Genomic DNA, 27992 nt, shown 5'->3' with positions numbered 1-27992 from the left:
ATGACGCCCACTCTCAGGGGCACAGAAAAAAACTTCTATCTGAAAGCTTTTTCACATAGACGTCTACTTAAAAAATGAAACACATATCTGAGATCTAAAGCACTACATTCTCTGCTAAAAATAACTTCAAACTTTATTTTATGACAGCAGTACTATTTTCAAAACTTGCCAGGTGCATTGTGGGATATCGGACTGTAAGAAGCCCACACAAGTCATGTTACTTGCATCCTCGATAATGTGGGAGGATCAAGAACACATGCGGGTATTTGAAGTTTACTTGGCAAACTGTGAACTTCTAAATGTAACAGTGCTTTGGCTGCAACTGATGATGTTTCCCGACTTCACAAGAACACAATGCAGACAGAAACGCAGATTAAGAAACGACCTCTGTCACATGCCAATCAGGAACTGTTCCTAAACTCTAATGCTGATCTGTTTCAGCTGGCCTGTACACATTTGTGAGTCATGAAGGATTGTCTTTTTAAACCTGTTTGTGTGTGGCTTGGTTTGCGAAGTATTGCCAAAATCTCCTGTTTGTTTGTTTGTTTGTTTGTTGCTCTCTGGTTTTCCCCTGGTTTTCAGACTTGTTTGCCCGACCTGTTTTGAATCTTTTGGTTATTTCACTCCCAGCTAAGTTCATGATTTACAATTCTGTTTTTACCCTTTTCTGTTTTGTCCACTCTGCACCATTAAAACCAGTTTTACCCTTACATTACCATTTAGTGCATGTTTCTGTATGTTCTTAATAACTGTTTGTGCTTTAATATTTAGTCTAGTAACAAATTTCCATTTACTCGTGTCAAAATGAGCTTGTTTCCCTGTGCTTTCATGCAGTCCTACGTGCCCTGCAGTCACAAAGTCACTGTTGCGTAAGAGTGAAAGTAAAAAACAGAGCTGGCACTAAATGAACGCACTCTAACAGCTGGGTCGCAAATCCTTTTTTATCACTTGCTAAAGACAAGACCGTTCATCAAGTACAAAGCTATTATAGCATGCCATTGAAGGTGAAGATGCCAAAATTCCCACATAAAGCATGTTTCAACAACCTGCCTGAGGCCTGCTACTGCATACTCTGTGATCAGGAAGCGTTGTAATAATCCCCATACTTTGGAGGAGAGTTAAAAAAAAAGATGCATCTAATAATGAAATTGCATCGTAATCAGGTCAACAGGGCTCATTGTATAATCAGTGTTTATAGACCCCTCATCAACCTTTCACACTGGCCTTGGCATTGGATTCAAAAACAGCCAAAAATACTTCAAAATGGTGGATCCATTTAATGATCACATACAGAGAGAATAGTAAACCAGGCTTCACTTGGTCATCCCTTTATTATCATCATCATCTACACAGAAACGCATGCCAGTCTGACCCGCATTGTTGTTTTCTGGACTGAATCCAGAAATCCATCCATGACCTACTCAACTGCAGTGGAGGCCGTGTACTGACACAAGTGTCCACAGGGCGGCACTAGTCTAATGATGAAGTGTGCTTGAGGGGGCTGGTTTCAGTGATGTCTGCAGTAGGAGAGCATGTTGCTGGGTTCTGCTGAGGTGCCGCTGGGTTCTCCACACTGGAGTGCATCAGAGGAAGGTATATGTCATCCATGTTTGGTAGAACAAACACTTTCTGTAAAATATACAATTATAAGTTTTGAAAGATGCCCAAAATACCATAAATATAAAAAAGGATGTTGAAATATAGATTATATCCTCTCTCTCCCTGTCCCTCTCTCTCTCTCTCTCTCTCTCTCTCTCTCACACACACATACACACAATGTCCCCAATTTAGCTTAGCCAATTAATCCACCCACTTCCTAGGACCCCCCCTATTATTCCACTCTGAAAGGTGGAAAGTCACCACCTCTTTTTTAAACCTCATTAGGCAGTCAACATGCTCAGAGGAAAGAGCTGTATTTCCAGCTCTGACACATCAGACAACAGACACCTGTGCCAACAAGCATCATAATGGGAGTTTTGAGGGTGGAGAGCATTATCTGCTCATCCACAGACACAGACAATTATGCTCTCTCAGGCTCTGGCTGCTGATGGTGAAGCAGCATGACCAGGCTTAAAACCTCTGAGCCCAAGAGCTCCTCTTCTGATGTGTGGTTAGCTCAAGCCTGTTGTAGGCTAGTTTGTTTTTGAGGGACGGTTTAAAAGCTGGTTCCCTGGGCTTGTTCCCACGACTGGTACATAAAAGTTTGGGGAGTTTATAAATGGCTCATGTTACTGCTCTGCTTTGTTTATGCCTCATTTTTAGTGTTTGAGGTCCTTGCCATGCCACTTCAAAGTAATAAACTCCCTTTATTCAATTATACCAATGTAAATACACTCAAACGTGCCTCTGCCTTGGGATAAGCGGAACAAATGTATTTCACTTCAGTTTATGATCCCTTATGTCACTACAATGTTATTTACTTATATATTATATTACAGCTTCCCTGTATTTTTCAGAGCATAAACCTGTATTTTGTGTTAAATCCAGTTTATATCAAATTAGCACAATGAAACAGATTCATGTTGAAAGATTTCAGTAATTACATTTAGCTTTAGTAAAAGTCATAATCAACATAATACATAAGATGTTTAACCTGAAACTCATCCTGCAGCTTCTTCTCAATCCACTCAGTGACATGACAGAAGGTCACCTCTCGTTCTCCCAATTTGGGTCTGACTCGCAGGTCAAGCTTTGGTGGCACACAGAAACTGTACCTAAAAAAACAAGTTGAAAGTAATATTAACACTTTTAAACTAACGTTATATTCTCTACTTCAAACTTAATCATATTTTCTAGTACAAACGGAATCATATATATTACACAGACCTTTAGGTGCACAATATTTTACTGTGCAAGAGTTCACCTGATGCTTGATGATTATCAAATAAATGGCTGCTTTGGATGGAAATTATATAAATGAGGGGTGGTCTCTAACAATTTATAATACTGATATACAGCTCTGGAAAAAAATAAGAGACCACTTGAAAATGATGAGTTTCTTTGATTTTACCAAGTTGAAAGCTGCTGGAATGTAATCAAGAGGAAGATGGATGATCACAAGCCATCAAACCAAGGTAAACTGCTTGAATTTTTGAACCAGAAGTGCATTATCCAAAAGCAGTATGTAAGATTGGTGGAGGAGAACATGCCAAGATGGATGGAAACTGTGATTAAAAACCACGGTTATTCCACCAAATACTGATGTTATATATAAGAAATTGTTTTCTTTGCATTATTTGAGATCTGAAAGCTTTGCATTTTTTTTTGTTATTTCAGCAATTTCTCATTCTCTGCAAATAAATGCTCTAAATGACAATATTTTTATTTGGAATTTGGGAGAAATATTGTACGTAGTTTATAGAATAAAACAACAATGTTCATTTTACCTAAACATATACCTATAAATAGCAAAATCAGAGAAACTGATTCAGAAACGGAAGTGGTCTATAGCTGTATACTATATAAATAAGTGATTTGTGCTCTGACCAAAGTTCCAGGTGAGTTTTGATGTATGTGTGTTTTAATATCAATATTATCATAAATTGTTAATTCGGTACACCATGCAGCCATACACGGTATATTTCAACTATTAGTTAAGGTCTATTACTATTACAAGCAAAATGTTGCTCAAATAGACCAAAGACTGTTTACGGAGGTATAGACCGTACCATATTCTATCCGTTGGAGGAGGTGGGATGTTGACAGCAAGCAGTCCAGAAAGTTCTTGCACTTCGACAGTGAGCAGCAGAGGCGTGTTGGACATCTCCTCAATCTTCTTTTTGATGTACTCATTTTCCGTAGCCTTCTGGAAATACTTGGATTTAGCGATTTTGTCGACAAATCTCAAAATCCGCCGGCCTGTGCTGCCCCCGGCAGTGCCACTGTAAAGAAGAGGAGGAGTCAGAGAGCTCTCATTACACTGACCCTCAAATCCGAAAAAAAATAAAAAACGAACAGCTCTGCTCTAAAGTAATATGGTGAAGCAACAGCACGCACTGAAGATTAAATATCTGTGTCAATGATGACACCAAAATCTATAGCAACACTCTGTATCTCTGTAAGTCTGTGTAAATGGGTAAGTCTCTTCAAAGAATGTTATGATCTGGGTCAGTCCAAGAGAAATCACCCAACTGACCCAAGCCTCCCAACTGAACATCGTACATGCGCTTAACACCTTCTGGAACATATTGTCAGTGTGTTGAATACATCGGAAAATGTTATGCTTGTATATTTTTGTGTTTTAGAGGCTTTAAAACTTGGACATGATACTGATTTTGCCTGAAGTTTTATTTTACTAGTAAAATTACTTTTTCAATTTGCATATATAGACTTATCCACTTCTTTTTTGTCAGGGATGCAATGAGCCCAGAATCGATTGATATGATTAGTTTAACTCGCCAATTAACCCACCCACTCACTAGGATTCCCCCTATGGCTTCCGATGCTCCAGATACTAGGAGGAGAACAAGCATATGTCTCATCTAAATTAAGTAAAGTCAACGACTCGATGAGTACTCAATCAGTCGTTCAAACTGCCCTGATTACTTATTAACCTCACCTGTTGCTCCATGTATTTAAGCTGGTTTGTTTGTAACCTTTTTCGCAAAATTTTGGACTTCTTTCTTGAACTGCACATTTTTTGTTAAACCTCACAGATTGTTTTATCTGTGAGCGGCTGACTCACTCCCTGCGTGTCACAACTACTGATGGTACAAGCCTACAATTTTGCAAATTACACTGTATGTCTTTGTAGATAACTGTCTATCCCCAGACTTATTGTAGAATCAAGAGTACTACTAGACAGTTTGTCCATCTTTGCTGCAGTAATGTCCTCCACTCTGCTGTGCAGTCTTCCCACTAGATGTTACAAGATTCCTGTAAGTATTTGGTTGAATTCAGCCATTAGTGATGGAAGTAGTGATGCTGGATGATTTGTTCTGGATCACAAACAGACGTTAAACTCATCCCAAAACTACAGGTTGAAGCTTCAACATATAGGCAGAGATATAGGTTTAGTGTGGTTTAGTGGTTTCATCTCTTAAATATGTGTTCAAAATCTGTGATTTGAAATTCATTTCAGTCACCTTTCAGCACCCGGAGGAGTTCCCTTTTCTCCCAGCGTTCCTTGAGGCTCAGTGAATGGAGCCTCCTCTTCATCTGAGGATCCAGCACTAGAGGATTCTGCATCACTGTCAGCCAGAACAGAGAGCTTGGACCTGGTGCTGCTGAGGAAAGCCAGAAACAGCCTCATCAGTCATCAGTTATCAGCCTCACCCGGGCAGTGTGACAATATAAACTGCCAGACACTAACCGACCATAGAATAATGTAAAAATACTTAGATAAATACATGCTCTCAGCTCATGTCTCACCGCAAGATGGAAGTCTCCACTTCTCTGATCATCACCGGGTCGCCATCTTTGCCCAGTTTGGACAGGTTAATCTTGGTTTCCAGGGTCATCTGTAGGGCACCTGTATAATCGATCTCCAGCTGTAGCCACAGTCCTAGAACGCAAAGAAGACAAAGGATGCAGTGCTTGCCTGCTACTGCAAAAAGCACTTACACACTGACTTTTGTGGAAGTTTATATAGTTCCTTCATTCTTAATATAGATAATATGGGTTTAATCAGTTTTTCTGCATGAAAAAAAAGATTTTTAAACCATTTTTGTTCAGATACAAATGCAGCATTACAAATTTAGCTAAAAACAGCTCTGGAAGAAAATAAGAGACCACTTAAAAATGATGAGATTCTTACATTATACCAAATTGAAAACCTCTGGAATATAACCAAGAGAAATATCTTATGATGATCACAAGTCATCAAAGGAAGGAGTGGCATAAAGTTATCCAAAAGCAGTGTGTAAGACTGGTGGAGGAGAACATGCCAAGATGAATGAAAACTGTGATTAAAAACCAGGGTTATTCCAACAAATATTGATTTCTGAACTCTTAAAACTTTATAATATGTACTTGTTTTCTTTGCCTTATTTGAGGTCTGAAAGCTCTGCATCTTTTTTGTTATTTCAGCCATTTCTCATGTTCAAATGCTCTAAATGACAATATTTTTATTTGGAATTTGAATAATAAAACAACAATAAAACAACAATGTTTATTTTACTCAAACATATACATATAAATAGCAAAATCAGAGAAACTGATTCAGAAACTGAAGTGGTCTCTTAATTTTTCCAGAGCTGTATTTTTGGAACAGGATTTCAATGGGCAAAGTTTTTAGACCGCTATTAGCCTGTCTGAAGCATGTCAGTTTAGAGAGAGAGATAAGATAATGGTCACGTAAAAACAATTTCTACTTTGTTTTGAGTTTTGACACCTAAAAACATTCATACACAAGTGGAATATTGACCCTTTAAATTCACTTCTATCATAATTTTTATTTTATTTCATTTTGTGGGCATGGTAGGAACGACAGAGCAAAGGGACATTTGCTTTCACCAAAATATAACTAGAGCATGGGGCCCAAATAAAAAAAAGTCAATGAAAGCTTAATCCGGGTCTTAGTGGAGAAGATTAGAGGATTGTGATGACACAGGCCTCAAATTACAAACAATTACAGCGGATTATGAACCCCAAACCCCTGATAATGAGTGCTATAAATCTGTAAATGGGATAAAAGCTGGGCAGTGACGTACAACGTTACGCAAGGTCTGCAGATCATCAGACAGACAGGAGCAAAAGCCACGTACACAAACACCAACAGCACCCCCCCCTTCTTCACAGGGATAATGCATCCATCATACCCTCAGCAGCTACAGAGCCTTCATTATACAGATGTGTGCAAATTCATACACACAGACAGAATATTTTGCAGCAAAATGGGTGATGATGTGGCCTTGTATTGTCTCCAGCTCCCTGAGATTACAACAGGATAATAATTCAGGTCCTGATCAGCACTGGAAGATGAAAGCACATATGCACGAGTAGGCCAACTCCTCCCATGGGAAAACACATCCAATCTGTGCTTTTACATGAGGTTCTGTTCACTTATGTTCACACACCTCTGGTATTGACGTGCGGCAGAGACGTGCCCGTGATCTGGGGCATGCAGGAACCCATGGTCAGCTCAGTCAGGGTCAGTTCATCCATGAAGTAAGGCAACTGTGGAGAAGAGAATATAACACAGCAGAAAGAAAGCAAGTGCAAAGAACAATCAAATACATCTTTTTTGGAATATCAGATTCATTTTTCAATAAAGTCTCCTAGTTCCAAATGTTTAGGACAAAGAGTCAAGCTAAACTTTAAATACAGAACCCCCAGTGAGCAAAAATGGCAAGGAAAAATTCCCTCGGTGCTGGAGGAAGAAACTACAAGAGGAACCAAGGCTTAAAGTAAATATAAGGGGGGGCCCATCCTCCTCTGGTCAGTCAGACGAATTTATGACTACTGACATTTTCCCAATATTTAAATCAGTGTTTCTCAACCAGGGTGCCGCGGCACCCTGGGGTGCCGTCTGGCTTCATCGGGGGTGCCGTCAAAATATTGCGCATCACGTGCATATTTCCTTTCCAGAGTCAGCGCGTGTCGGGGTGTGTCCCAATTCACAGGCAGCATACTCTGGAGGATGCGACCCACAGAGATAGGCGGTGTATTACTGCGCAGCTGTGACGCAATCTGTCTTCGAATACAGCCTCCGAAGGATGCGGCCCCTAAATTGGGACACACTGTAAAGTTTTTCCCCCACGCGATGCACTGCGAGAGTAGTGTGAAGCGCTCAAGCTCGCATGGAACGTTTTTTTTTAAAAGAAGACTGCAGGTTCAGATAACTCTGAATCGGAGCCATTAACTTCTTCATCCAGTGGTAGTTCAGCAGTGAGTGTAGCAGAGTATTTCACTCGTTTGAAAAGTCTGCAGGTTTCGCGCTAATTGTAAATAACCCCCCCACCCCCCCTTCTCACCTGAAATAAAATATTCCGCCAGCAACTCTCCTCGTTCTCACCTGAAGTATTGCGCCTAAATATCACAATACATTTACAGTTTTCAACCAAATTAAGGTTATTGTTGTGTCACTGGGTGCAGATAAACAAGGCAAGGCCATAGTTACATTAAGAAAATTTCATTTAGAACAGGACATACCCCAAAAGATGAGCAGTGGTTCTCTTTTTAAAAATATTCCGCCAGCAACTCTCCTTGTTCTCACCTGAAGTATTGCGCCAGCAACCCAGACCACCCCCCCCGCCCCCGCCCCCGCCCCCGCCCCGCCCCCCATTTGTAAACTGGGGTGCCTTGAGATTTTGCATACTTTTAAAGGGTGTCGTGATAGAAAAAAGGTTGAGAAACGCTGATTTAAATGAGCCATTATGACTGTAAACATCTTTAGAAATATAGCCATTATTTTGACATTTACAGTCAACATCTTAAAAAATTAAACCTTATCATTTTAACACAATAAGTGACAAAGAAATTGACTATTATTTTAACATGTAAAGTAAAAATCTTTAGAAAATATATATTTTTAATAATCAATCAAAACCTTGAGAAAATACTATTTGGGCATATCCAGTAAATTTGAAAATATTATTATATTATTATTATTAATTATACTGATTATTTATTATTTATTATTCAGTAGTAAAAATCTTTTAATAAAAAAAGACATTGACAAACCTGTCACATTGTTGTGATAAATAAGCCGTTATTGTTTTTTCACATAAAATATTGAGAAGTTGTTTTGACATAGCAGTTAATTTAGACACTGTGAGGAAATTAGGCAATGTTACATAATTACTAACATAATTATTTAACTCTTAATTCAACATACTTAGTCGCACTTTTAAGGAAATGAGCTGGAATTCATATAATCTTTCAAAACCTTGAGAAATTAAGATAAGATATTTATACCTACAGTCAAAATCTTGACAAAATAATCATTCAAAATCTTGAGATATTTTATTATATTCAGTGAAATTCTTGATAAGATGACAGATTATTTTGAAATATCATTTGAAATTCAGAGAAATTAATACAATAACAAAACGTTTTAATATGTACTATAAATATAACAGTTATTCACATTAATATATATTATTCCAACCTATTCAGTAAAGAAAGAAGATTATTAAATTCACTGTTGTTTTTGACATAAGCAATCAAGATTTTGAGAAAATGGGCGAAGAATAAGGCAGTAAACAGCCAGTGCTTGTCCATGAATCAGGCAGGAATGGACTTCTACTCCTCTGCACTGAAATTAAATGTTGCAAATGTGAGTCACCTAAGTGCCTTTTACGAAATGTTACATGAAAATTATGATGTGCTTATGCCATTATTCGTTTGTATAAAAAGCTGGAGAACATGTGCCTAAGTTTGTGCCCCCCATAAAAAGTAATAGTGCACAAGCTTCACTTCCTATACTCAGGTAACTATCCCTGACCTTACTACACTCAAAATAAAGTACCGGTAATCAATTACGTCACTATTGAGAAGCTATGCTGGAGACCCTACACTTTGATGGAACTTCAAACACATTAAAATCAGATTTTTTTTTACGGTTTTTACTCACCCTGATTTTGCTGAGCTTGCGCTGAATCTTGTGAGCTACTTGATCAGCCCAGTACTTCTCGCGGAGGAAGTCCCAGAAAATCCGACCAATCAGAGCATTGATCCACATAGGCTGGGTTTCCTCCACATGATAGCATACATTCTGGAGTTAAAAATATGGAAGGAAATGTTTGTTTGTTTTAATACCATATTTTTCGCACTATAAGGTGCACTTAAAATATTTTAATTTTCCCAAAAGAGGTAAGTATTATCTCCCTGTAGTCTGCACAGTTACCGTTTTAAAACAAGCCCCCCAGCACGAGACCTGCTTAATTAGAAGGGAAACATAGTGACACCCCTGTTCCTAATAAGTGCTGCTTAAAATGCGTCTTATAATTCGGTGAGCCTTGTGTATGAAAATAGACCATAAAATAGAAGTTTATTGAAAGTGCCTTATAATCTGGTGCATCTTATAGTGTGAAAAATATGGTAGAAATGATAAAAGAATTTACTGTACATTAGATCAGATTAAATGCCTTTTTTATGCTCTTTTGTATGGCAGCACTTTGAGATGCATCTCTAATTAAAAGATAAGCAAAACAGGACGATTAAAGGATTACATTGCTGCCTATTAGCAATTCCCACACTCCCTGCAGTGCCACTAAGTAGGGCTGGGGCGACGCGTCGACATAATCGACGTCATCGATTACAAAAATACATCGATTTGCATAACGTCGGCGCGTCGTAAACATGGCGGCGCCTGTGGAGAGCATTAGAGGTTAGATCGGGCCCAAAAATTCCAACTGGCTGTTTTCGGGCTGTTTTAATGAGCGAAATATGATCAGAATTATGTTAATTAACACAGTAACATAGAAGCATAGAACTATTATTTAATTAAAATGATTTTTAAGAACAGCTAAACACAGTTCTGCAAGTCAAACGCGGAGGAGTTCACGTGCGAGAGAGACAGAGAGAGAGAGAGAGAGAGAGAGAGAGAGAGAGAGAGAGAGAGAGAGAGAGAGACAGAGAGAGAGAGAGAGAGAGAGAGAGAGAGAGCTACTCACAGGTGAAGGTTCTCTTTGATCTCCTCGTGCTCATATTCTAGTCCCATTCATAATTCTGCAGCTCCCTCAGTGTTTTCTGCCGTATTTTGCGGCTAGCGCGAGCGCTTACAACTGACACCGCGGACCGCGAGGTGCCGCCGCGTTTGTGCCGAATCCGACTCTCTGCTGAATCTGACTCCCGCTTCGCGGACAGAATCGGCACAACACCTGCGCTGTAGAACTGCGGTAGTGAAAACAGCGCTTATAAATAAATTAGTTTAGTTTCACTTTCAGTTTTCGTTATTTTTTTAAAATAAAAATATAATTAAAAAACAGATGCCTACATCTCGGACTATTTTCTGGAGCCCGGGTCGGATTTACGGGCGGGCCTCGGGTCATGTCGGGTTCGGGCAGAGAATCTAAGCTCTAGAGAGCTTGGACTCCGGAGAGCAATCTCCAGCTACAAAAAAACGCCAGCGGGCATCTAAAGTTTGGGAGCATTTCACGCAAAAGGGCAACAATGTGGTCCTCTGCCATACGTGCAAAAGGAGCACTTGAAGCGCAAACATCCAGGAGCACTATGTCAACAGGGTCACACAGTAAGTTACCGTTTACATCAGGGTCTCCGCGGGTGTCCTTAAAAAGACTTAAGGCTGTCTACCAAAGGTTTTAAACCTGCCACAGGCAGAAATTATAAATTTTTGTTTATATTTGTGCATGGCATTTCGCAGTTTCCAGAAACAGTAGCATTATTCATAAGTTCAGGTGTTTAACTAAGCTAGCTGCCTTAAGTTATTTTAGCTAGCGCCGTCGGCGCTGCGGTGTCACACCGTTTTCTGTCACCGTCGGAATTTTGTGACCAGTGCTCACGGTTATGAGCGTTCATTGGCAAAACGGAAGCTTTCTATACCTACACCTTACCCTCAGCCCTAAACTGAACCGTTTTGGCCAGTCGGGGTAAACATTAGAAACGAACAGTTTCGAATCGGCCAGTGCACCGGTCTGCTGAGAACTAACTGCCAGTGGTCACAAAATCTAGCGGTCACAGAAAACAGTGCAACACACGGTTGTGGTGTATGGGAGCTTATCCATTTTTAGCGTTATAGATCTAAACGTGTTGTACATGTAAGTGATTATAAGTGTGGGGTTTGGTTTAGTAGGCTTGTGTTGTTGTTGTTGTTGTTGTTGTTGTTATTATATATAAATATAGTAATTTATCGTTTGCTTTAAACGTAAAATAATTATTTAAATATGTTTCTCAATGAATAGATTAGTCGACTAATTGAAAAAAATAATCGTTAGAATAATCGTTTAAAAAATAATCGTTAGGGACAGCCCTACCACTAAGTGCTAAAAACTCATTAACTGTATCTTCAGGACACTTCATTAACTTCAATCACGTACTGTAGACTGTGTGTGGCAGTGAGCATGTGGTGTGTGTTATCACAGACCTGCTCTTTGTCCGTGGGACTGGCCTGTGTGCTGCTGTGGTGGGAGTTTGGAGGTGAACTGTGTGTGGCGTGTGTTGAGGAGAGGAGATAGGTCATGTAGGAGGTGTAGTCCAGCAGAACATTCTCTCTCACTCTGCCCACCAGGTCAGCAGGGAGCACGGGCACAGACGATACGTTATCAGTGCTGTCCCTGCTGGAGACCCCAGTGACCTGCACTGGACACCCGGAGCCGTCTTCATGCGTCACAGACACATCTAAACAGACAGTGGAAGACAGTGACTTAGACTTCACCCAAAAAAAATCCTCTGTATGATTTACCCTTCTCCCAAATGCAGTCAATCAGCCAAGTCTGTCATGTTTATTGTCTGTTTGTTTGCTTCTTTAGTTTAGCATTCAAGCCCATAGGATAACATAGCTTACATAAAGTTTAAAGTCACCTAATGCTGCAATCCATGTAGGAAAATTCAACTGGAATAGCCCAACAACTCGGATTTACACACTGGAAATCAGGGGAGCCTCACTAACCCCAAGTTCAGAAGTCAACATGGCTTCACCACAACAGTAGTAAAAACAGTAGTATTATACGTTTATTAGCACTTCTAGCTATTTTCCACTCATTAAATAATTTGTACTGTACAATTTCCATCTATAAGTGTGTTTTTATGGTGAATGGGTGAATAAAATACTGTAAAATGCATTGCTACCAACCGGTATTACTAACAAAGCTAACCTGGGATGATGAAAATAATGATAACCTGGGGCATAAAAAGTTGGCTGGATTTGTCAAAAACACCCTGGAAACATTTGTCAAACCAACTGTGATAAACTGTTTTAAAATGATCTGTGTAAAGTTATCTGAATGTTTAACTGGAACAAAATCAATTTGGGTGTTAATTTATGCCCAGCTCATATTGTCAGTTTCATAGGTTGTCTCTGTTGTAAAACAAAGGAAACAAAAACAGATTTATTGAGCAATATTCAATAACTTGAAGAGCAGAACTCAAGTAAAAATTTGCTATACATACTATATATGCTCATTGAGCAACAATTTCCTTGTTGCTGAAATAAAATCATTCCTGTGTGCTAGCCCTGTTTATTTGTACTTTTTCTTTTTCTGTTGTTTAGTAGATGGCAAAAGCCAACTAAATCATCTAAACAAAACAAACCATGCTGATTCAAACTGAAGGCCAAACTGAGGCCAACTTGACTGGTTGGACTGAAAGTTGCTTAAACCAAAAGCGGTGAAACCTCCCTTATGCCTGGCCCACACTACAGAATAGTTTAAATCTTATCCAGTGTTGACAACAACAAATGTAAAAAGACTCATAAAGACACACATAAAGACATGTCTCACCGATTTTCCTTCCTATAATCCCACCAGAGAATCGTAAAAATTAGATCACTGGGCTAAAGACTAGATTATAGACATACTACAGGAACGGAAGTGTGTTATTGTGTATGTTCACCTTGAAATCGGGCGACTTTTTGCAATTGTTGTGAGGAGCAAACTGGCCTGCTATGGTGTGGGGCAGGCATTAGTCAGTGAGAGGCCTAGTTTCAATCAGTCAGAGAAAGCTTGTCATTCCACTTGTAGACCACAATCAAAATGTTCGGCCTCTTTTCCAAACAGGATCAGATTTTACAATATACCATAAATTATTCCAGTCCCTTGGTCACTGGACTTTATGTACTGTGGACTATTACTTTAAATGACTTTACAGCCTCAGCTTTACGTTGCCTTAAAAGATTTGCATTACTGATGAATGTCTAGCCAGACAGACGAGTGATCAACAGCACAGAGGAGACAAAATAACAGATCTATGAAAAGATAAACTAATGCTGGTTCTAAACAAGCAAACGTTTAACACCAAACATGACTTTGTCACTTTAGAAATAAAGATTAGAGCACTCCTACCAGATGTAGATTCACACTGACCCTCCTCTGTAACACTGGATGCAGAAAGAAGATGATAGAACCACTCCTCCTTCTCCCTCCCTGTTCGTCCAAAGAGGTAGAGTGTGGTCGGGTGGCTGGCTTTAGACGGTGGATGTGTTAATTTCTCAGCTCTGTGTGTCGCATGGTGAGTCTCCCGTGCCGCCTCCTCCGTTCGCTCCTCTCCTCTAGCAAGTGTGATACAGATGGGATACTTTCTGTTCCACACCCTCTTGCATGCCAGGACCGGGGGCAGCAGGAATACCTGTTGCCAAAAGAACAGCTTTCGTGGCCTCATGTGCTGTTGTATCGAAATGATACACAACTGAACTAGCTTTAGTATAAACTGTGTTGATAGCTTGCATTAGGTATTTGCATTAGGTATTTGAAAAAAAAATCACTTTTTTACATTATACTAAGTTCAGTAGTTCAGAGTTTGCTGAACTAGAATACATATTATACATTTTCAATGCTGCAACCCAGATAAGTTGCACTAAATTTTAGCCAATTTTAGGCCAAATACCAAACACAGGGACTGAGTAGCTTTGGTCTGGCTCTGGTATGAATATAGTCCTGATTCTGTGCTGTGCTGGTTCTGCACTTGCTGAGTATACAATGGGAATCAGCCCAAGCCACATGAGCAAACCCCCCCGGTTGCCAAGTGTTATATGGAAACTGCCATACATCAGTTGAGCTTGGGCTGATACTTAATTCTATCTGGGAACACTAAAGCTTACGTTATTAACAATCATGTAACACTGCCTACAGGACCAGAAGGTGCCATTGTAGAACACAGTGGTAAAAACAGAGAATCAGAACTAGATCTGATCTTTCAGAAAATTGATGTATAATCCATTAAAAAGTTACTGTATCTTCCCTGAACCTAAACCACAGGATCGGATTATAGTAGCCTGAATTTCAGTTTAGGATTTATAAAAATGTGTTCAGTAGAATTCATTTTAAATAAATGACAACTGATTTTAACCAATCAGAACACAGAACATTTACAATAATCATATTTAAAAGTAAATCAAATCAAATTTAAGCATTAAAATGATAAAAAGCAGTCGTAATATCAGAAGGTGCACTGACCTTGCTGCCATCCAGCTGGAATGTACGAGTGTAGATGAAACTTTTTTCATGGGGTGGTTCATCGAATGTGGCCCAGCGGGGGATGTTGTTTCTGGGATAATCCAGACGAAGACAAGGGCCGTCCAATGTGACAAACACAGAGTGCATTATAGATGGATGGTAGGTCTCTGGATCATATGTGTACATCTCATTCATCCAGCCCTGAAATTCACATGACACATAATTTCAGTTTACTCTTTAAAAGTTAATATCCACAGTAACGCCAGATTATCTTAAACATAATGATGATTTTCTTTGATTTTACCAAATTGAAAACCTATGGAATATAATCAAGAGGAAGATTGATGATCACAAGCCATCAAACCAAGCTAACCTGCTTGAATATGCCACCAGTAGTGACATAAAGTTACCCAAAAGCAGTGTGTAAGACTGGTGGAGGAGAGCATGCCAAGATGCTTGAAACTGTGATTAAAAATCAGGGTTATTCCACCGAATATTGATTTCTGAACTCTTAAAACTTAATATGAACTTGTTTTCTTTGCATTATTTGAGGTCTGAAAGCTGCAAATAAATGCTTTAAATAACAATATTTTTACTTGGAATTTGGGAGCAATGTTGTCTGTAATTTATAGCATAAAACAACAATATTAATTTTACTCAAACATATATCTATAAATAGCAAAATCAGATAAACTGATTCAGAAATTGAAGTGGTCTCTTAATTCTTTTCAGAGCTGTATATGGACTGCAGAGAAGACTCAATAAATACGACTTTTTCGTTCCTCTCTCTCTAAATGAACTTGTTCTTTGTGACAGCCTGACTCTAAAAGAGCTCAAGCAGTGAAGCAGACAATGTGTCGTTTCACTCAGCGTGTGGCTCTGTCAGGCCATGGGCACCGCTGTTCTGCATCAGCCATTCTCGAGCATCACAGGCCACAAAGCTAATGAGAGTCTCGGCACATTCCAGAAAAAAAAGGCAGCCAGACATTAATTGTACATTTTGTGAGTCAGCACAGCATGTTCTCAGCTAATAAAGCCCCACGGACCAATGTTCTAGCATTATAAAAAGTAAAAGCTTTAGCTAAACTGCAGTTTGCAAGACTGCTATCTTGGGACTGATGTCACTGCTGTCAGAATGAAGAGCCTACAGAGTAAAGCTGCACAATATGGAAACTGTGGATAAAATACCAGTGTTGTCATTATGTTATTGAATATTGCAATTGCATTATACATGGTAACATTAAAAAAATATAGACATAATTGATAATGTGCCTGGCTTGGCTCTAAGTTGGTTGGTACATTTGGTTTACTGGGATCCAGTTGGGCTTTTCAAATGGGCCCATCATTACAGTCCCCACAAATGGTGAAGGATCACTGGCAAAAGAAATGGCATGTAGTGTGTGATTTTTGGAGTCTACATGTAGCATTTCTGTGTAGAATTGTGTGTGGCACATGTGTTCTATACATCATGGGTGGTATGTGGTCTAAAAAGTTTGAAAACCAGATACTGACACAGACATACTAAAGGAATGACTGAATGTATACATGAAAGGCAGGCTTTAGAATACTTAAAATTACTAATGACAACCATTTTTGTATAATATCTTGAATCTGAAATGTAAAAATATACCTTAAGCATGCGTGTGTTGCTCAAGAAGGTCTCGTTCTGAATCAAGTGATATGGATCCTCGTTGAGTCTATATGGATGCCCAGCAAACCTGGGCCTGGCCGATCCTAACCGGATAAGAAAAAGCCCTAGCATGACACCAAAAGCCAGGCCGAAGAGCATTCCAGACCAGTAAGGAGACCAAGGCAAGATTAAGTAGCAGTAGGACAAAGCAGCAACACAGCAAAGAGCCATTTTTGGGACTGGAGAACTGGTCAGTTCTAGGGCATGGTCTGTGCCCAGTCTACTTTTGTTGGTAGTATGTCCATCCTGCGTGACATTTTCATCTGTGAAAACAACTGGCATGGCTTCTGCATCCTCTGGTTTGCTGTGGTGACTGTACGTAAGGTAGGATCTCTGAAGACCTCTCTTGCGGCGTCTTACTGCCCAGCTACACATAGGAAGTCCGTCACAATCCGCTCTCTTTGCGGTCCTCATAGAACCCTCACAGGTTGTTGTATGGTCTCCACTTGACCTTCCAAACCCTTTAGAGCAGAGAGAATCCATGGATCCTGTGCTTCTGTGGTGCTTGGGGCTGCCTACGCTGTCCTCGCGCATTATCTTGCTGAAGACGCTCAGAGGTTCATGCATGGCCTCGGTCAGCTTGCGGCGGGTGTCCTCCAGCTCCGTTTTGAAGAATCCTGCTTTGGGCTCAGAAGGGGACAGCTCTACAGGGGACGGTGGGGCCGTGCGGGAGTCTCCGTTGTGATTTTTGGACTGGGTCAGCTGCGTCCACAGGTGCAGGTTGAGCCTGGAATCTGACTTAGATTGGGAAACTTCAGGCTCACTGCGAGAAAGCTCGGTGGAGATGGACTTGACCAGGCTAAGGAAAGGCTTGGGTTTGAGTGAGGAATTGTCTTTAAGCTCTAGCTCTGTGGACAGGGATTTCACCAGGCTGGCTAGTGGACGGTGGGTAGGAGAGAGGAAGCCCAGGCCTGAGGAGGACGAGCAATCCCCCAAAGAACCTGGAGAAGATGGGGACAGGGGCATGTGGAATATGGAGGAGGGGATGCTCCATTCGTCATCTGTTCGGATGTCCATGGAGCATGGCCTGGGCTTTGGAAGGGAGCTTGTAGAGCTGAGGGATTTCTTTCCATCCTTGTCCAGTGTGAATATGAGCTCATTGTCGTCAAGACTGTCCCATTCACCCTCTGTTCCTGTCAGTTGGATGACTATTCCTCGCCTTGCAGTCTCTTGCTGCTCAAGGTGACCAGGTTGTAGAGACGGACACTTGGTCTCGCAGCTTGAGGACCGCTCGGGGCATCTTTCAATTCCTGCCATGCCTTATCTCAACGCTGCAGATGCTAGCCACCTTTGAAGGAATAAAAAGACAATAAAAGGTCATCAACTATTGTGCCATATAAATACGGAATTATTCTACAATTGAATCACATTTTCATTGTTTTTTATAGATCATCGCTACTGTTCAATATAAAGTTTTGACTCAAGGATGAATGACTGGCTTTGGGGTATTGCTTTTGTCATTTCACTTTTTTAATAAAGTATAAAGCACCAGCCAGATTCTCTTCTGATATAAGCAGCAATTGGTTCCCTGCCTGCTGCCAGGCACACTAATACAGGGTCTGGATATATACCAAAATAGAATAGGGCTCGCTGTTGTTTTTTATGCATTATGTAAAAAAGGAGGACAGGGCCCAATCTGTGATTATGCTAAGCTGTCACCACAGACACCACAGTCTAGAAAGTCAATGAAGCTAGTCACCATGTGGATTAAAGACTACTATACATGAACATGAATTCTCTCTTGCAACATCTTGACATGTAGTTTCTGAATTACTGGAGCAGGATGTAATCCTCTGAATGGCTGGATTTACTTATGGCAGTTCACCTTCTGCTTGGTAGAGCAATGCGTGTTCCATAAAGCACCGAGAATATAGTTTGCCCCAAAGGCTCACGATTCACACATGCTCCACCTTGGAGAAAACAAGCCGCACTGGCAGTTTCCACGCACGAAAGCACGTTATCTGGCGCAGGGTGCTGCCATTGTGCATCAGCGGCTGGAGCTGTTGGAGAAAGGTTATGTAATCCTTAAGATGTATGAGTACTGATCACAATTCAGCGATGCTCTAATAATCACTACTGCATTTTTATAGCTTTATCTTGGCCTTGGCAGAAGAGGAGGATGAGCCAAAGTACTGCGGGCCTGCGGCCACAACATTTGACTACTGAGTAAGGCCGTATTAACGGAAGTGCGTTTTTCCTATCTTTCTGGGTCAAACAGAGCATTTAAAAGTGAGTTAAAGACTCTGCTGCAGTTATATAACTCTGTGACACAGTTTCTGCAGTAGTGGCAGCAGAAGTAGGTGGATTCCCTCAAAACTGTACTTCCTCTTTTATGAGATAACAGGTAAACAGAAATGGCAGACCAAACACAATGTCAGACCAAAGTATAGGATTACATATGTCAGGGATTCTAGTGTGCTGGCTGTCTTCTATAGTCCTGTCATATGTAATCCTATCCTACATAAGACATGTGTCATGTGATAAAAATCAACATATACCATGTGAGACATAACTCATTTGAGTTAGGTAAATCTGCGATAAATAGTAGGCCAAATGGGAAATATCCACATATGCTATATAAACAAATGTATTGAGAGATAAATATAAATGTGGTCTGATCAGATACTGGGTCTTGACAAAAAAGGGTCTATTACTGGTTCTCTCACTGCCCTATAAAAATATTCTAAGAGGCTACTTTTGATTAGTGTACCTCTTGGTGAGAGATCAATGACTGCAAGATGCCTTTATGACACCCTAAACCTTTTGTTCTGTTATTTTGTAGGATGCTCAATTGCAGCCTGAGATTTCTCTACACTTATGTCCTTTTCTTTCATAGAGAAACTAGTCTCAAAACTCCAGTACCAGTATAAAAGTGCTTTAGTCTTTTTAGATCAAACATGTCTTGGCAGATTATGTTTTGCGGTAAGGGAGATTCGTTTCTAACCATGTATCCTTATCCAGTAAAAGTAACTACTATTTCTGGACTGTACAGGCATTCTGTTCTGTTCCACATTGGTGCTGGCTTCACATTAATCTAAATGACAACCAGGCAGTATTATGACATCAGTAAAGGGTGGCTATTAATAGCCGATTAGAGAGAGCTAGAGCAGTGTAGAGTAGTAGGCCGAGGAATGATGGACAGCCCTATTCTCCTGTTCTTCTTCAGTTCTGCTGTCTTTGTTTCTTCTCTGTTGGCATAATGATCTGTCAGCAAGAAGTGCCTGACAGTGCTGGTCTTTTTTTGTGTTTCTTCACAAGCTTTCACTGTTTAAAAAGCACTAAGTACATAATATGCTAAATTAACATATCTTTTCGTTCAGGCAGAACACCTTCGCAGTCCTATCAAAATGATGTATCTACATTCGATTTTTTTTTCATTTGTACTATATTAGTAAAAATATATATTTTTTATTACATTAATTTACATTAAAGAATTTCACGTCTTCTGTAAATATACTGTTTTAGAGATTTCAGAGAATTTTGACTGGATAATGATGCTGGAATACCCTTTTAAATATAAACCCAACAGTTCATAGAATTAATAATATTTTAATATTGAGTTTATCAGCACCTGTATTTTGCAGACAAGTAAACCAAGCAAAACTGTTTTAGGCTGATTCTAATAGTTCTAAATTAGGAATGTATCTACATTTACAACCTTCATGACACAGATGTGTTGTCTATTGTGGCAGTACGAACAGGCAAAAACACACTGAATCTGACATAGGGCTGTCCCTAACGATTATTTTTTAAACGATTATTCTAACGATTATTTTTTTCAATTAGTCGACTAATCTATTCATTGAGAAACATATTTAAATAATTATTTTACGTTTAAAGCAAACGATAAATTACTATATTTATATATAATAACAACAACAACAACAACAACAACAACACAAGCCTACTAAACCAAACCCCACACTTATAATCACTTACATGTACAACACGTTTAGATCTATAACGCTAAAAATGGATAAGCTCCCATACACCACAACCGTGTGTTGCACTGTTTTCTGTGACCGCTAGATTTTGTGACCACTGGCAGTTAGTTCTCAGCAGACCGGTGCACTGGCCGATTCGAAACTGTTCGTTTCTAATGTTTACCCCGACTGGCCAAAACGGTTCAGTTTAGGGCTGAGGGTAAGGTGTAGGTATAGAAAGCTTCCGTTTTGCCAATGAACGCTCATAACCGTGAGCACTGGTCACAAAATTCCGACGGTGACAGAAAACGGTGTGACACCGCAGCGCCGACGGCGCTAGCTAAAATAACTTAAGGCAGCTAGCTTAGTTAAACACCTGAACTTATGAATAATGCTACTGTTTCTGGAAACTGCGAAATGCCATGCACAAATATAAACCAAAAATTTATAATTTCTGCCTGTGGCAGGTTTAAAACCTTTGGTAGACAGCCTTAAGTCTTTTTAAGGACACCCGCGGAGACCCTGATGTAAACGGTAACTTACTGTGTGACCCTGTTGACATAGTGCTCCTGGATGTTTGCGCTTCAAGTGCTCCTTTTGCACGTATGGCAGAGGACCACATTGTTGCCCTTTTGCGTGAAATGCTCCCAAACTTTAGATGCCCGCTGGCGTTTTTTTGTAGCTGGAGATTGCTCTCCGGAGTCCAAGCTCTCTAGAGCTTAGATTCTCTGCCCGAACCCGACATGACCCGAGGCCCGCCCGTAAATCCGACCCGGGCTCCAGAAAATAGTCCGAGATGTAGGCGTCTGTTTTTTAATTATATTTTTATTTTAAAAAAATAACGAAAACTGAAAGTGAAACTAAACTAATTTATTTATAAGCGCTGTTTTCACTACCGCAGTTCTACAGCGCAGGTGTTGTGCCGATTCTGTCCGCGAAGCGGGAGTCAGATTCAGCAGAGAGTCGGATTCGGCACAAACGCGGCGGCACCTCGCGGTCCGCGGTGTCAGTTGTAAGCGCTCGCGCTAGCCGCAAAATACGGCAGAAAACACTGAGGGAGCTGCAGAATTATGAATGGGACTAGAATATGAGCACGAGGAGATCAAAGAGAACCTTCACCTGTGAGTAGCTCTCTCTCTCTCTCTCTCTCTCTCTCTCTCTCTCTCTCTCTCTCTCTCTCTGTCTCTCGCACGTGAACTCCTCCGCGTTTGACTTGCAGAACTGTGTTTAGCTGTTCTTAAAAATCATTTTAATTAAATAATAGTTCTATGCTTCTATGTTACCGTGTTAATTAACATAATTCTGATCATATTTCGCTCATTAAAACAGCCCGAAAACAGCCAGTTGGAATTTTTGGGCCCGATCTAACCTCTAATGCTCTCCACAGGCGCCGCCATGTTTACGACGCGCCGACGCACGTTATGCAAATCGATGTATTTTTGTAATCGATGACGTCGATTATGTCGACGCGTCGCCCCAGCCCTAATCTGACATTTTCAATTCTTATTTGGTCCACTTCCAAATGTAGTAGTGTAATCTGATACACATCCAAAATGTGATTTAGTCTGAACAACCAGATCAGAATTCATGTGACCAAAAAAAAGGACATTATTACTATGTGCAATAGCTAAATTCATAATGTATAGAATAATCTGTTTACCAACAATATGTGCAATATCACCACTTATTTATTATTTACTTGCTGTTAACTGTTAGCCAATGTGCAATGACATTGGTCACTGCTTACCAAGACATATATACTGGGTAGGGGTGGGCGATATGGCTCTAAAATAATATCACGATATTTCAGGGTATTTTTGCGATAACGATATACTTGACAATATAGGAAAACTAAAATTATTAATTAATTTCAGGAATATAGTATAATAGCATAACAGAATAATCATAATGTGGCAAAATAAATAATATAGCATAAAATAATATAATGCAGCAAATAATATTGCAGAATATTTAGTACATGCATATAAACTGCAAACTATACAATAAATACACCTAAAGCTTCACAGTAAATAATAGACGACTTTTAAGACAGAACATCTCTATTATCACAATATAGATTTTTAATATCATGATATTTCTGTGTCACGATATATTGTATACGATATAATCTTGCCCACCCCTAATACTGGGAAACCATGTTTCCACTGTTCTTAGTTTTATATTGATTTTATATTTCCTGACACTTCTGTTCTGTCTTCTTCACTGCTGTAGCATTGCACATCTCCCAACTGTGAGATTAATAAAAGCTTATCTTATTATATCTAAGGTTTATAAAGTTATTTTATTTTAATGGACATAATGGGTGTACAATATACAAGTCTTAAAATAATGTTCAAATAGTTGATAGAAAATTTGCATATCTAAGCAGTACACCACATCTCAATTGCATTCATATTCAAGTAGATATTATGTAAGACTGTTGTGTCTATTTTTCAGCAAATTTCATTCTGCTTTTTACATATTTCAGTCTATATCAGTGTTTTCTTTGAGCAAAAAAAAAGTCAAAGAGCATTGTATTTAGTTCTGCGGTTTCTGATATCGCCAGTAAACTTAATATGGCCTCAAAGAGACAGTCGGCTTCAGCATAACAGATTAAGTGTAACATCAGACAAATGTTTCCCATGGATTATCTTCATAATAACAAGGCTTCACTGAAACAGATGACATGCTGGAGCATGAGTGCATAGCAGTGTGCTACACAAATACATACCCAAACAATGTTAAAGGGGAATTACAAAGAGCTTTCTAGATGTCTGCATACAGTAGATAAAACTATTGCATTGTGATTCAATTTACTAATGTTGATTTCAGTGTGATAGCATTCTGTGTGGCAAACTACCGGTAATCTAAGCCCTTTGCTTAGATTTTAACCATTTATTTTAACAACCTAAAAACAGTGCCTATTTCTCTCTGTATCTCTGGATTGGTCTTAAAAAAGTGTTTTACTTCCCTGCTGAAAAGACCAGCTTAAGGTGGTTGAAAAGCTGGTTATTCATGCAATAACATCCATACCATATGCTGGTAAGCGTAAGTTAGCTAGTTGATCATCTTAGCTCATGATCAGCATAATGTACTGTATGTTCTAATGGACAAGCTAATCATCAGGCTGGTCACTTTGGCCAGATTGTTCATGATGACCAACTTTTGGTCAAGCTGGTCAACAAGCTTAGTTTAACAAATTGGGTCAGGTTCATCATGCTGGTAGATCAGCTAAACCACCAAACCTGAAGCCTATGCTGGTCAAAAGCTTAACAAGTCAACCATCTTAACCAGTCTGCTCAAGACAAGCTTCTGCTGGCAGCTGGTTTTGGATGATCTAAGCTGGTCTTTGATGGTCAAGGTGGATGAAAAGCTGAGATCCAAGATGAAAATAAGCTAGACAACCTAGTTTATGTTGCATTTGATTCTGGAAATTATTAGAAATGTTGGTCATGTTGATGACCGTCACAGTGGTGAATCAGTTCGGTCAAGTTTGGTTAAACTGATGATCTTGATCATACTGATAATGCTTGTAGACCAGCTACACCTACCCTGTGCTGGGCTAGAACTAATCTGTTCATCACCAACCAGGGCTGGATAAAGACAACTGCACTAAGTGCTTGTGTAAAGGCAAAAAGGCAAAGGAAATCCAATTTGACGGACATGTTTGCTCTACAATTACATATAAAAGTGACTAAGATCATTCCATCATCTGATGCAGGTTGTTGATGAGTACTGAGCGCATGCATACAGGCAAAAAAGATCCAAAAAGTATAATCTCCCCATTCACATTGCTACAACCCCTGGCAAAAAGTATGGAATCACCAGTCTTGGATGAGCACTCCTTCAGACATTTCATTCTGTAAAACAAACTCTGATCAAAAACATGATACAATAATAAGGTCATTCCAAAGTGCAACTTGTTGGCTTTCAGGAACACTCAAAGAAATGAAGAAAAAACATTGTGGAAGTCAGTGAATGTTACTTTTATTGACCAACCACAGGGAAAAAAATATGGAATCACTCAATTCTGAGGAAAAAAGTATGGAATCATGAAAAACAGATAAACAAAAGATGATTCAAAATACATCACTAGTATTTAGTTGCACCACCTTTGGCTTTTATAACGGCTTTCAGTCTCTGAGGCATGGACTTGATGAGTGACAAACAGTATTCTGCATCAATTTGGTGCCAACTCTCTTTGATAGCAGTTGCCAGATCAGCTTTGCAGGTCGGAGCCTTCTTGTGGACCATTTTTTTTCAATTTCCACCACAGGTTTTCAATTGGGTTGAGATCTGGACTATTTGCAGGCCATGACATTGACTGAATGTGTCTTTCTCCAAGTAATGCCTTCACTGTTTTTGCCCTATGGCATGATGCATTGTCATCTTGGAAAATTATTTCATTATCTCCAAACATCTGTTCAATTGAAGGGATGAGAAAACTGTCCAAAATGTCAATGTAAACTTGTGCATTGATAGAAGAATTAACCACAGTCATCTCCCCAGTGCCTTTGCCTGACATGCAGCCCCATATCATCAAGGACTGTGGAAATTTGGTTGTTTTCTTCAGGCAGGCCTCTTCATAAATCTCACTGGAACGGCACCAAACAAAAGTTCCAGCATCATCACCTTGTCCAATGCAGATTCTTGACTCATCACTGAAGATAACTTTCATCCAGTCATCCACAGTCCATGATTGCCTCTCCTTAGCCCACTGCAGTCTTGTTCTTTTATGTTTAGGTGTCAATGATGGTTTTCTTTTAGCTTTCCTGTATTGAAATCCCATTTCCTTTAGGCGATTTCTTACGGTTCGGTCACATACATTGGCTCCAGCTTCTTCCCATTTATGCTTCATCTGTTTAGTTGTACTTTTTCGGTTTTCAAGACAAATGGCCTTAAGTTGCTTGTCTTGACGCTTTGATGTCTTTCTCTGTCTACCAGTACGCTTGGCTTTAACAACCATTCCATGCTGTTTGTATTTGGTCCATATCTTGGATACAGCTGACTGTGAACAGCCCACATCTTTAGCAACCATGCGTGAAGAGTTACCTTCTTCAAGAAGTTTCACAATCCTCTCTTTTGTTTCAAGAGACATTTCTCTTGTTGGAGCCATGGTTCTTGCCACTCTAATTCGTCCAGCAGCCCTCCAAGGTGTCATGACTGCAGGTGTTTTTAACTGCAGACTAACGAGCAGATCTAATCTGAGGCAGGTGTCCATTTAGGGAAAGGAAATTGACTGGGTGTGTCCTTATTTTCTACCTTCAATTTGAGTGATTCCATACTTTTTTCCTCAGAATTGAGTGATTCCATATTTTTTTCCCTGTGGTTGGTCAATAAAAGTAACATTCACTGACTTCCACAATGTTTTTTCTTCATTTCTTTGAGTGTTCCTGAAAGCCAACAAGTTGCACTTTGGAATGACCTTATTATTGTATCATGTTTTTGATCAGAGTTTGTTTTACAGAATGAAATGTCTGAAGGAGTGCTCATCCAAGACTGGTGATTCCATACTTTTTGCCAGGGGTTGTATCAGACGCCAATGAATCTAAACTAAGACCACATACTGTATAAAAGAAACTGAAATCTGATTTGTAAAGATCATATGTGACATGTCCACATAGCCATGATAAAATTACCCATTTGTCACTTCAAGGCCAAAATATCAGGTTTAAGTCTGCACTTCAGTCTGCTAATGTGAACATAGCCCTAGTGTCAGTGTGTAGCCAAAATAGTTTCTGAATCAGTTTTTCTGATTTTGCTATTTATAGGTATATGTTTAAGTAAAATGAACATTGTTGTTTATTCTATAAACTATGAACAACTTTTCTCCCAAATTCCAAATAAAAATATTGACATTTAGAGCATTTATTTGCAGGAAATGAGAAATGGCTGAAATAACAAAAAAAAGATGCAGAGCTTTTAGACCTCAAATAATGCAAAGAAAACAAGTTCATATTCATACAGTTTTAGGAGTTCAGAGATCAATATTTGGTGGAACAACTCTGGTTTTTAATCACAGTTTTCATGCATCATGTTCATGTTCTCCTCCACCAGTCTTACACACTGCTTTTGGATAACTTTATGCCACTCCTGGTGCAAAAATTCAAGCAAAGATCCAATCTTCTCTTGATAATATTCCAAATGTTTTTCAGTTTGGTAAAATCAAAGAAACTCTTCATTTTCATGTGGTCTGGTATTTTTTCCCAGAGCTGTGTATATTTTTGTTTTTGGTATTTAAAGTTTTATTGGTTTTATTGTTGAAAATTAATCAGTCATTAATCAGTCTCAACAAACATACCTGTGTCTGGCAGTTATATTCTGTACTATTACGTACTTTAAGTGCATTTATAAATGAAAATAAAGCATGTTTTATTTTATTATGTAAAAAAAGAAGAATTTTTGATAATGATTTTTTCCAAAACAGAGAAATGGTGGATATATGGTTGTTTGTTGGGCAGAACTCAAATATATAAAAAATATATTTACAATATTTTTTGGGGATAATACACTTTTTTAAATAAAACATGAATTATTTATTAGATGTAACAGTTACATTCTGTATATCTGCAATGATTTGTTTACTGAAATTGGGGTAAAACATATCAGTACTTGTAGGCTGTAATTAATTGTTCCTGATGTTAAACAGAAAGAGTGTTGAGGTGTTACTAGACCTACATTAACAATATTAAAGCGCTATTCTTAAGTTTACACAGTAATTGTAAGTCGTGCATAGCTTAAACCAGTCTCTGGAGACCCGGCTGTAACTTAAATGAATGAGAAATAGAACTTACCCAGTTCCAGTTTGTTCTCCAGCCGGACTTTAAAGCGAATCTTCCACACAGTGAAATATCCTGAGGGCAGCTCGTGCTCATTTTCCTCAAAGCATTTAGATTCAGAGAGCCGGAGACACAGCTGAGGGCAGCAGTACCAATCTCTCTCTCTCTCTCTCTCTCTCTCTCTCTCTCTCTCTGAACTGGAGCGATAGTGAGTGAGGAGGAGTGTGAAGTGATGAAATGAATCCAGTAAATGAGCGGTTGTCTCTGTTGTTAGGTGTTTAGTCCTGCAGGTTTACAGTCTGTGGGTTGGACATATGGAATATGGGCGGGAATTGGTTACTCGCAGAGAGTGTTTTTACAGTGTTTCTGAGCTCTAAATCGAGCATCCCGCGAGAATATCACACGATAAAGCCTCTGCTGAGTCAAACCCCCCCCCCCCCCCCTTCTTCTGTACAGATGTGATTTGGCCATCAGCAGCAGCTCACCAATCCTGATTATGCACTGCATGGCTGCAGTCCACTTTAATCCAGATTAAATACCCCCAGTCCCAACATGCTCACCCTCTAACACACTGCAGCACATGCTGAGC

The 27992-nt window shown here is 39.5% G+C and overlaps 1 protein-coding gene across 2 annotated transcripts; it reads right to left on the bottom strand.

Annotated features, from left to right (window-relative positions):
* Window positions 1-1299: 1299 nt before the first annotated feature.
* On the bottom strand, window positions 1300-27772 carry tex2l (testis expressed 2, like). 2 transcript variants are annotated; one of them, XM_049464695.1, is made up of 12 exons: window positions 27419-27772; window positions 16642-17989; window positions 15012-15212; window positions 13902-14184; window positions 11987-12240; window positions 9515-9655; window positions 7017-7116; window positions 5371-5503; window positions 5085-5222; window positions 3669-3881; window positions 2594-2714; window positions 1300-1629 (listed from the first exon to the last, which is right to left on the bottom strand). In XM_049464695.1, the coding sequence occupies exons 2-12, from the start codon at window positions 17956-17958 to the stop codon at window positions 1471-1473; spliced, it is 3060 nt and encodes a 1019-aa protein (XP_049320652.1). In that variant the 5' UTR covers window positions 17959-17989; window positions 27419-27772; the 3' UTR covers window positions 1300-1470. The 2 variants fall into 2 exon arrangements, with proteins under 2 accessions (XP_049320652.1, XP_049320651.1); XM_049464694.1 differs by having other exon boundaries at window positions 5085-5225; window positions 27419-27771.
* Window positions 27773-27992: the final 220 nt, after the last annotated feature.

The sequence above is a fragment of the Astyanax mexicanus genome, chromosome 15 (genome assembly GCF_023375975.1).
Source record: "Astyanax mexicanus isolate ESR-SI-001 chromosome 15, AstMex3_surface, whole genome shotgun sequence".
Classification (NCBI taxonomy): Eukaryota; Metazoa; Chordata; class Actinopteri; order Characiformes; family Acestrorhamphidae; genus Astyanax; species Astyanax mexicanus.
Note: the sequence above shows the minus strand (reverse complement) of the source record. Positions and strands in the feature narration are given on the sequence as shown.